The 10,794-nt window shown below is 47.9% G+C and overlaps 1 protein-coding gene across 1 annotated transcript; it reads left to right on the top strand.

Moving 5' to 3' along the window:
- Positions 1 to 679: 679 nt before the first annotated feature.
- On the top strand, positions 680 to 8,156 carry LOC306737140 (adenosine receptor A1-like; the record flags this gene model as incomplete). The annotated part of the gene is made up of 4 exons (XM_079218841.1): positions 680 to 811; positions 912 to 1,378; positions 7,377 to 7,671; positions 7,767 to 8,156. The coding sequence occupies 4 exons, from the start codon at positions 680 to 682 to the stop codon at positions 8,154 to 8,156; spliced, it is 1,284 nt and encodes a 427-aa protein (XP_079074967.1).
- Between the last annotated feature and the right edge of the window lie 2,638 nt (positions 8,157 to 10,794).

Genomic DNA, 10,794 nt, shown 5'->3' with positions numbered 1-10,794 from the left:
GTGTGTGTGTGTGTGGTTATACATGATCACACGCATATGTATATAGATTTTTTAACTTAAACTTCATCACCTCGTCATATTACATACATGTTTAACCCATCCATGCATTGAAGGAGCAGTGTGCTGCTGAGAGGCATCGGGAGCAGCTGGGGCTTCAGGGTCTGGCTCAAGGACTCTGAGACATGAGAACTAGAACAGGGATCGAACCAGCGACCTTCTGGCTTCAGGACGACCTCCCTCCATGAGCTACACAACTATATATGACAAACAGGACCCTCTAGAGAGAAAGACGAAAGAAGAGTGATGACTCTGCAGACCTTCAGGTGGTCTCGGGTCAGAGGTCATGTTCTGTCTCTAATACAAAGCCTGCAGAAGGCTCTGGTGTTTGTATACTTCCATCTGTATGCAAAGCATGTCTTTAAGCCACTTTATGAGTCTCATTAGCATCTAGAGAGGTTTGTTTGTGTCTCTTCCAGCTGATGTTAGTTTATTGTCTTCCAGCTGATGTTGCTTTATTGCCCCCCTCCAATAAAAACCTGAGCCTTCAGCCTCCCTCCAGCTTCTGCATCCTCTCCAGAGAGCCTGGTGGTAAATGCTGTATACTGAGGGAGCCTGGAGTCTAAATAAGTCTTTATTGCCTGAAACAAAGTGGTGAAAGCACCGGACAGCGTGTGCTTCTATGAGTGATCCTTTACGGCCAGGAGACGCCACAGAGTCCCTGGTCCACTCCCACAGGGAGAGCTTTCAGCGCGGGCTACTCTGCAGATCAATGATCAGTGACGTAGCCGCTGGGATTGCTCACCAGAAACCAGTACAGAGGCGAGGCGGCACAGAGCGGGACCAGTCCAGAGACGCGGCTTTGAGAACCGGCTTGTGACTCATTCCGGATCTCGGGTCCGGTCCTCCGCCAGCAGGAGCCACGTCTCGGCCCGTGTGGAGAGCCAGTCCTGCGTCTGCGGGACATACAACATGCGCACCCAGAGTCCGGGACTCAGTCGGTGCGCAGGACCCCCCACAGCGCCGCCAGCATGCCGGGTCTGCCCGCGGGTCTGCCCTCCTCCCGCGCGCTGTACATCGGCATGGAGGTCCTGATCGCCGTGTCCTCGGTCGTGGGCAACGTGATGGTGGTCTGGGCCGTGCGCATGAACCGCTCCCTGCGGGACACCACGGTGTGCTTCATCGTGTCCCTGGCCCTGGCGGACGTGGCGGTCGGGGCTCTGGTGATCCCGCTCGCCGTCACCATCAGCATCGGGCTGCAGACGCACTTCTACAGCTGCCTGCTGGGGGTCTGCGCCGTGCTGGTCCTCACGCAGAGCTCCATCCTGGCGCTGCTGGCCATCGCCATCGACCGGTACCTGAGAGTCAAGATCCCCATGAGGTAGGTGGGCCGACCGGGACGGGACTGCCCAGAGGGGGGTGTCGGACCCAGACCTCCAGAGGAGGACCCGTAACTGGTGAAGGGGTCTCGCCCCGCGGCTCGGACCCAGAACTGACCTTAAAGTCGGCTACATTCATTATATCTGTAATATCTCATCGGGAAACCAAACAGGGAGTTTCAGTTTGTAAATATCATTTCAAAATGTATTTAGACTCAATAATTATGAATGTATTTATTTTCAGCGTCACATTCCGCCAACACATACTTTTATGATTTAGTCATGCACATATCAAAACACCTTATTAACTTATAGTATAATAATCTTCCTTTTCTCGAAATAAATCATTATTAAATAAATAAATAAATGCACAACACACGGGTCTGAATGTTAAATTGTTTTTTTTTTTTTTACTGTTTATTGTACATACATATGTATACATGTTTTTTTATCAGACGTACAGATATATATCTGTACGTCTATCAATCTCTCTCTCTCTTTCTCTCTCTCTCTCTCTCGATATATATATATGTATTGTATATGTATTTCCAGCAGCGCTCTGCTCCTACATTGCTAAGGAGGTTTCAATGCAGAGAGCAAATGTCATGTATGTATGTAAAAATAATGTAATATGACAAATACAAAGTGTCTTCTTCTTCTTCTTCTTCTTCTTCTTCTTCTTCTCTCTCTCTCTCTCTCTCTCTCTCTCTCTCTCTCTCTCTCTCTCTCTCTCTCTATATATATATATATATATATATATATATATATATATATATATATATATATATATATATATACGGGCTACTGCACAGTATGTGGCACTGTTAAATAAGTTGTATTTCTTTTAAAGAAGTTGTATTTCTTTTAAAGAAGTTGTATTTCACATGTACGGAAGCTGTTTTCCAGCCTGAGCTAAAGACACTTTCTTTGCTTGTGATCTGCTTCATCACTAACTTCATGGCAGAGTGACGTTTAAAGTGTGTTGATGTCATCAGTTAGAAGGAAGGCTCCTCTTCCCCATACTTTAACTGGAAAGTGCAGTTTGACTGAAGTGGTCTGATGGGACGTGAGCAGCAGGATGCATGACTGCCCAATGGGCTCATGGTGGTGTTGCGTAACGCCTCCAGCTGGCAGCCAGCGCTCACACTGGGACACGTAGCTCACTGCTTGATGATGCATATCATTATCAGTGCGCTGAAGGGTTATCAGCACTTTGTGTACTATGTACAAACAAGTTATTGTAGTTTTCATAAATATTTTAAATCACATTCAGTTTCAGGTCAAACAGTATTTCTCCTCAGGATTGGCAGAACAAGTCATCTGGTTCATCTTTTTACCGTCCCAACTCTGAGGACATGTGCTTCCATCTCACTGCTTCTGTGGGCCGTTCCCTGAAACAGGCCTGGAGGGAACAATGTAACAGTCATGCTTTCTTTTTATAGCCGTGATAAGGTGGTGTGTCTGAGATTTAAAATGTCCAAAGTATTGCCAGCACGCTGAGCTGGAGGATGGGATTGAGCAGGTGGAAGTCCCTCTGGGAGGAAGAGATAGATGGAGGACCACAGCTCATCTGTATGCAGACAGACAGCCGGGCTTCACTAGCAGCTGCAGAGCATTCTAAAGATATAAACGTCTTCCTACTCCAGACTCTTGAACCGCCCTCTGAGTTTTCATTCATGCGTCCTGTGTTGCCTGACTCACCTGAGTGGTGCTTTATGTGATGGGGAGGGGGTGTAGTAATGGTTTGTCTCTGGCACATATCAGTGTGTTTCAATGTTAGCATACTGAGGTTAGCCAGGGAGCGTCACTGAGAGTGATGGATCCCTGTCAGCTGATCGAGTCAGTGCAGACTCTCTGGTGGAAATACAGGTGACAACAATCAACAGATCCTTTGTGTCTGCTTGTGTCTGCTGGTGTCTGCTGGTGTCTGCTGGTGTCTGCTTGATGTCTGCTTGATGTCTGCTTGATGTCTGCTTGTGTCTGCTGGTGTCTGCTGGTGTCTGTGTCTGCTTGATGTCTGCTTGATGTCTGCTTGACGTCTGCTTGTGTCTGCTCGTGTCTGCTTGTGTCTGCTTGTGTCTGCTTGTGTCTGCTTGTGTCTGCTTGTGTCTGTGTCTGCTTGTGTCTGCTTGACGTCTGCTTGTGTCTGCTTGTGTCTGCTTGTGTCTGTGTCTGCGTCTGCTTGTGTCTGCTTGTGTCTGCTTGTGTCTGCTTGTGTCTGTGTCTGCTTGTGTCTGCTTGACGTCTGCTTGTGTCTGCTTGTAGCTGATTGATGTCTGCTTGATGTCTGCTTGATGTCTGCTTGATGTCTGCTTGTGTCTGCTTGTAGCTGATTGATGTCTGCTTGATGTCTGCTTGATGTCTGCTTGACGTCTGCTTGTGTCTGCTTGTGTCTGCTTGTGTCTGTTTGTGTCTGCTTGTGTCTGTGTCTGCTTGTGTCTGCTTGTGTCTGCTTGACGCCTGCTTGTGTCTGCTTGTGTCTGCTTGTGTCTGCTTGACGTCTGCTTGACGTCTGATTGTGTCTGCTTGTGTCTGCTTGTGTCTGCTTGTGTCTGCTTGTGTCTGCTTGACGTCTGCTTGTGTCTGCTTGTATCTGCTGGTGTCTGTTTGTGTCTGCTTGACGTCTACTTGTGTCTGCTTGTGTCTGCTTGATGTCTGCTTGTATCTGCTGGTGTCTGCTTGTGTCTGCTTGTGTCTGCTTGTGTCTGCTTGTGTCTGCTCGTGTCTGCTTGTGTCTGCTTGTGTCTGCTCGTGTCTGCTTGTGTATGCTTGATGTCTGATTGTGTCTGCTTGACGTCTGCTTGTGTCTGATTGTGTCTGCTTGTGTCTGCTTGTGTCTGCTCGTGCCTGCTTGTGTCTGCTTGTGTATGCTTGATGTATGCTTGACGTCTACTTGTGTCTGCTTGTGTCTGCTTGATGTCTGCTTGACGTCTGCTTGTGTCTGCTTGACGTCTACTTGTGTCTGCTTGTGTCTGCTTGATGTCTGCTTGACGTCTGCTTGTGTCTGCTTGACGTCTGCTTGTGTCTGCTTGTATCTGCTGGTGTCTGTTTGTGTCTGCTTGTGTATGCTTGATGTCTGCTTGACGTCTGCTTGTGTCGGTGTCTGCTTGTAGCTGCTTGATGTCTGCTTGTGTCTGCTTGATGTCTATTGGTGTCTGTTTGTGTCTGCTTGTGTCTGCTTGTGTCTGCTTAACGTCTGCTTGTGTCTGCTTGACGTCTGCTTGTGTCTGCTTGTGTCTGCTTGACGTCTGCTTGTGTCTGCTTGTATCTGCTGGTGTCTGTTTGTGTCTGCTTGTGTATGCTTGATGTCTGCTTGACGTCTGCTTGTGTCTGCTTGTGTCTGCTTGTGTCTGCTTGACGTCTGCTTGTGTCTGCTTGTATCTGCTGGTGTCTGTTTGTGTCTGCTTGTGTATGCTTGATGTCTGCTTGACGTCTGCTTGTGTCGGTGTCTGCTTGTAGCTGCTTGATGTCTGCTTGTGTCTGCTTGTGTATGCTTGATGTCTGCTTGACGTCTGCTTGTGTCGGTGTCTGCTTGTAGCTGCTTGATGTCTGTTTGTGTCTGCTTGTGTATGCTTGATGTCTGCTTGACGTCTGCTTGTGTCGGTGTCTGCTTGTAGCTGCTTGATGTCTGCTGGTGTCTGCTTTTGTCTGCTTGACGTCTGCTTGTGTCTGCTTGTGTCTGCTTGATGTCTGCTTGACGTCTGCTTGTGTCTGCTTGTATCTGCTGGTGTCTGTTTGTGTCTGCTTGTGTATGCTTGATGTCTGCTTGACGTCTGCTTGTGTCGGTGTCTGCTTGTAGCTGCTTGATGTCTGCTTGTGTCTGCTTGACGTCTATTGGTGTCTGCTTGTGTCTGCTTGTAGCTGATTGATGTCTGCTGGTGTCTGCTTGTGTCTGCTTGTGTCTGCTTGACGTCTGCTTGTGTCTGCTTGATGTCTGCTTGATGTCTGCTTGATGTCTGCTTGATGTCTGCTTGTGTCTGCTTGATGTCTATTGGTGTCTGCTTGACGTCTATTGGTGTCTGCTTGTGTCTGCTTGTGTCTGCTTGTAGCTGATTGATGTCTGCTGGTGTCTGCTTTTGTCTGCTTGACGTCTGCTTGTGTCTGCTTGTGTCTGCTTGATGTCTGCTTGACGTCTGCTTGTGTCTGCTTGTATCTGCTGGTGTCTGTTTGTGTCTGCTTGTGTATGCTTGATGTCTGCTTGACGTCTGCTTGTGTCGGTGTCTGCTTGTAGCTGCTTGATGTCTGCTTGTGTCTGCTTGACGTCTATTGGTGTCTGTTTGTGTCTGCTTGTGTCTGCTTGTGTCTGCTTGACGTCTGCTTGTGTCTGCTTGACGTCTGCTTGTGTCTGCTTGACGTCTGCTTGTGTCTGCTTGTATCTGCTGGTGTCTGTTTGTGTCTGCTTGTGTATGCTTGATGTCTGCTTGACGTCTGCTTGTGTCGGTGTCTGCTTGTAGCTGCTTGATGTCTGCTTGTGTCTGCTTGACGTCTATTGGTGTCTGCTTGTGTCTGCTTGTAGCTGATTGATGTCTGTTGGTGTCTGCTTGTGTCTGCTTGTGTCTGCTTGTAGCTGATTGATGTCTGCTGGTGTCTGCTTGTGTCTGCTTGTGTCTGCTTGACGTCTGCTTGTGTCTGCTTGATGTCTGCTTGATGTCTGCTTAATGTCTGCTTGATGTCTGCTTGTGTCTGCTTGTAGCTGATTGATGTCTGCTGGTGTCTGCTTGTGTCTGCTTGTGTCTGCTTGTAGCTGATTGATGTCTGCTTGTGTCTGCTTGATGTCTGCTTGACGTCTGCTTGTGTCTGCTTGACGTCTGCTTGTGTCTGCTTGACGTCTGCTTGTGTCTGCTTGATGTCTGCTTGATGTCTGCTTGATGTCTGCTTGACGTCTGCTTGTGTCTGCTGGTGTCTGTTTGTGTCTGATTGTGTCTGCTTGATGTCTGCTTGATGTCTGCTTGATGTCTGCTTGACGTCTGCTTGTGTCTGTTTGTGTCTGCTGGTGTCTGCTTGTGTCTGCTTGTGTCTGCTTGATGTCTGCTTGATGTCTGCTTGATGTCTGCTTGTATCTGCTGGTGTCTGTTTGTGTCTGCTTGTGTCTGCTTTTGTCTGATTGTGTCTGCTTGTGTCTGCTTGTGTCTGCTTGATGTCTGCTTGATGTCTGCTTGATGTCTGCTTGATGTCTGCTTGACGTCTGCTTGTGTCTGCTGGTGTCTGTTTGTGTCTGCTTGTGTCTGCTTTTGTCTGATTGTGTCTGCTTGTGTCTGCTTGTGTCTGCTTGTGTCTGCTTGATGTCTGCTTGATGTCTGCTTGATGTCTGCTTGATGTCTGCTTGACGTCTGCTTGTGTCTGCTGGTGTCTGTTTGTGTCTGCTGGTGTCTGCTTGTGTCTGCTTGTGTCTGCTTGATGTCTGCTTGATGTCTGCTTGATGTCTGCTTGTATCTGCTGGTGTCTGTTTGTGTCTGTTTGTGTCTGCTTGTGTCTGCTTGTGTCTGCTTGTGTCTGCTTGTGTCGGTGTCTGCTTGTAGCTGCTTGATGTCTGCTTGATGTCTGCTTGATGTCTATTGGTGTCTGCTTGTGTCTGCTGGTGTCTGCTTTGTTCCTGAGATCACGGATGTTCAGAGAAAAAGATCAAACTGAAGTACCCCACTTGCTGCTGCAGGGCAACAAAGATTAAGAGAAATCTGACTGCAGTTAAAGAATCAAAAGATATGGTCTTGTTGTCTGTTGCATGTGCACGGACTGAACTGACAGGTGAGCACCTGTCTGATAAACTCTTATAAGTGCAATGTGAAATGTTACTGTTTGTAGGTATTTTAATATTTCTTGTGGTTATTGTTTTTGTCCATAACCTTTGATGCTGCTGTCTTGGTCGGGTCAACCTTGTCAAGGAGATTGTTGATCTCAAAAGAGCTTAAATGAAGTCATTATCTTCACAAAGGGTAGATCTGTACATCTTTTATCTTTTATGTTGACTGATTGAAAGCGACCTCCTCCCTTGCTGCACAGCTACAAGCGGGTGGTGACTCCTCGACGCGCTGGCTCGGCCGTGCTGTTGTGTTGGCTGGTGTCCATCCTGGTTGGTCTGCTGCCCATGGTGGGCTGGAATAACCTGCAGCAGCTCCGTGACAATGGCTCCCTGGTCACCGATGACCTGTTGGTGACCTGTGAGTTTGAGACGGTCATCAGCATGGACTACATGGTCTACTTCAACTTCTTTGGCTGGGTGCTGCCCCCGCTGCTCCTCATGCTGGCCATCTATGTGGAGATTTTCTACATGATCCACAAGCAGCTCAACAAGAAGGTGAGGGCTCCTCTTCTGTGTTTGATATGCAGCAAACAACAGCCTTAGTGAGGACTATTAGATTACATGTAAACTTCTCCTTTATGTCTTATCAGGTGACGGCGAGCCACACTGACCCCAGCCGTTACTTTGGCAAGGAGCTCAAGCTAGCCAAGTCGCTGGCCCTCGTTCTTTTCCTCTTCGCGGTCAGCTGGCTCCCTCTTCACATCCTCAACTGCATCACCCTCTTCTGCCCTGCCTGCGACAAGCCCATGTTCCTGGTTTACATCGCCATCATCCTCACACACGGAAACTCGGCCGTCAACCCCGTCGTGTACGCTTTCCGCATCAAGAAATTCCGCACAGCGTTCCGGAAAATCTGGAAACAGTACGTGCTTTGTCAGGATCCAGTGGGTCGGCTTCCTCAAAGAGGGAGCCAGAGAGGACAGAGTCACGAGAGGAGGCTGAGGCAGAACGAGGATGATGACGATGATGATGATGTGTGACCGTGGCAACTCATTGGATTGCTGTGTAACTGTTAAGTTCCACCCCACTGGTTCACAGAATGGAAAGACTCTGGATGCATGGTCATGCTGGTCAGGACGTCCTCATGAAGTCACATGACGTCAGAGGGATGAAGGAGAGGAGGGAACGCCGCCAACACTCGGAGAGGAAGGAGGACCAACCGGCACGGAGGCTGGATAAACATCTCAACCCCACTTTGATTTGAAGAAGACTGATTGTTCATTTCTACACTTACAGACAAAAGGAAGTTTCAACAGCGACCTGTTGAACGTGAATCAGTACATCTGAAGCTCATCCGGTTCCGATAGCAGAATTCGTGTTTGCTGTGTTGTGTTTCTCATGTGAATTCAAACTCATGGCCCTTCTGATGTGAAGGGTCACACATAGGTGCATTTACATGCTTAGTTCTGTTCAGGAGAGAACATGTAATGAAGAAGAACGTGAAGAAGAGTCGTTTTAATAGTGTTAATCTGGTCAACCAATGGTGGGCCAGCAGGAAGTGTGTGCAACCAGCTGTGGCTTTGAGATGACGAGCACCAGCATGAACACAATCAGACTCACTTGGACTCATGAAGGATCTTTAGTGCGCTGAGTCTGATTCCACTGCTGACGTCAGAATGACTAATAATAGATTATAGGTAAAGCTGAATATAGCATCCAGGCTAAAAGAAGAAATAGCGGACGCTCCTCCTGAAACATTGGTCAACGTGGACAATGATAACCAATCATAACTTTATGAACTGCAGGACTGTGGATATAAAGCATGCTGGAGCTCCTCCATCATACTGTACTGTACGTCTCCAGGCCTCATGCTCTCTGTGATGAAGACGAGTACCATCATCACATGCTCTCTGTCCTCCATCACTGATCAGTGTTGCCCTTTAAAAAGAGAGGGGTTGGGAATGCTGGCACTTGCAGTGCTGTGTGTAAGTGATGCGTGTCGACATGTGAGGAGACTCTCCTCCGCTCTCTGGCTCATTCATCCAGCTGTTGATTGGGAAATTCACCCTTCAAGCATCACATGGGATCTTTTTGAATGGGGTCAGGAAAGTGATCAACATATGTGACAGCATACGGTGAGCCCTACTTCATATTCATAATGCTGTGCATGCATCAGCAGGTGGAGGCTTCAGTCCACTCTGGGCTTCATGACATTAGTAGCTTCTCTGTGTGGTGAAGGTCATCATCATCTGAGCACACGTTGACCCTCATGAGTGAATGAGGGAGGAGCTTATTGGGGAGGAAGGTGGGGGGGGGCACTCTGTTTACGCTGGAAGTCCACAGCATCAGAACCACCTTTATGAGGCCAGTATGTCTCACACCAGGGATGTGAGTCAGAGTTCGTCTCTCTGGAGGTTGGTCGAGGTCAGGCTCGTTGTTATGGCAACGAACTGAAGCTTCATCCTATGAATAATCTCTTCAAGGCCCAATCATCTTTCTGTGCGTTCAGTGTGTGATGAACTTTGACTTGTTCCTTAACCCGAGGTAGCCGGTTCCATCCCCGGTTCATAGTTCATAGTTCATAGTTCCCATGTGTCTGTGTCCTTGACCCTGAACCCCTAATGGCTCCCGGGCACCTCACAGGGCAGCCCACTGCTCCTTAACCAAGGATGGGTCAAATGCAGAGAAGAATTTCCCCAAGGGGATTAATGAAGGATCATTTGTTATTATTATTATTATTATTATTATTAAATAAAGCCTCTGGGTTGTGGTACGTTCAAATGGAAGCGCAATCTCAAAGGCCCTGCTTCTGGGAACTAGTGACTGGATTTCAGCTCTTTGTCCCTTCAACCTGGAAAGCCTTTCACACTGGTTTGGTTCCCCTGTTGGTTTGGTTCCCCAGTTGGTTTGGTTCCCCAGTCATTTTGGTTCCCTAGATGGTTTGGTTCCCCAGTTGGTTTGGTTCCCCAGTTGGTTTGGTTCCCTAGTTGGTTTGGTTCCCCAGTCGGTTTGGTTCCCCAGTTGGTTTGGTTCCCCTGTTGGTTTGGTTCCCTAGTTGGTTTGGTTCCCCAGTTGGTTTGGTTCCCCAGTCATTTTGGTTCCCCAGTTGGTTTGGTTCCCCAGTCATTTTGGTTCCCCAGTTGGTTTGGTTCCCCAGTCATTTTGGTTCCCCAGTCATTTTGGTTCCCCAGTTGGTTTGGTTCCCCAGTCATTTTGGTTCCCTAGTTGGTTTGGTTCCCCAGTTGGTTTGGTTCCCCAGTTGTTTTGGTTCTCCCGTTGATTTGGTTCTGCAGTTGGTTTGGTTCTGTTGAAAGTGGTCGGCGCTGCCCTCTGCTGGTGACTGCTGGTAATGCACTCATTCAACACTGAGGAGACTTACACGCTTACTAATGCACGTCCTTATCCTTATCTGTGTAATTGATGAAGACAGTCATCAGTCTGAGGAAGTACGTAGTCACAATATCCTGTCATCTAAATTGTTTTATAAATATTCTTAAAGTCAAAAAAGTCTAATGACAAAGATAAACACCCAGTCATGTTGAGCTCCACATTAAAACCCTCAACACATCTGATTGATTATGAATGGACTAATTGATAATGTAATCAATGGGCTCTGATCTTCATCGTGTATTCAGTATTCAGGTTGAGGGGCTGCAGGTCTCTGCAGTCAAACTCCTC

Source organism: Taurulus bubalis (genome assembly GCF_910589615.1).
Source record: "Taurulus bubalis genome assembly, chromosome: 5".
Lineage (NCBI taxonomy): Eukaryota > Metazoa > Chordata > Actinopteri > Perciformes > Cottidae > Taurulus > Taurulus bubalis.
This window is presented reverse-complemented; position numbering and strand designations above follow the sequence as displayed.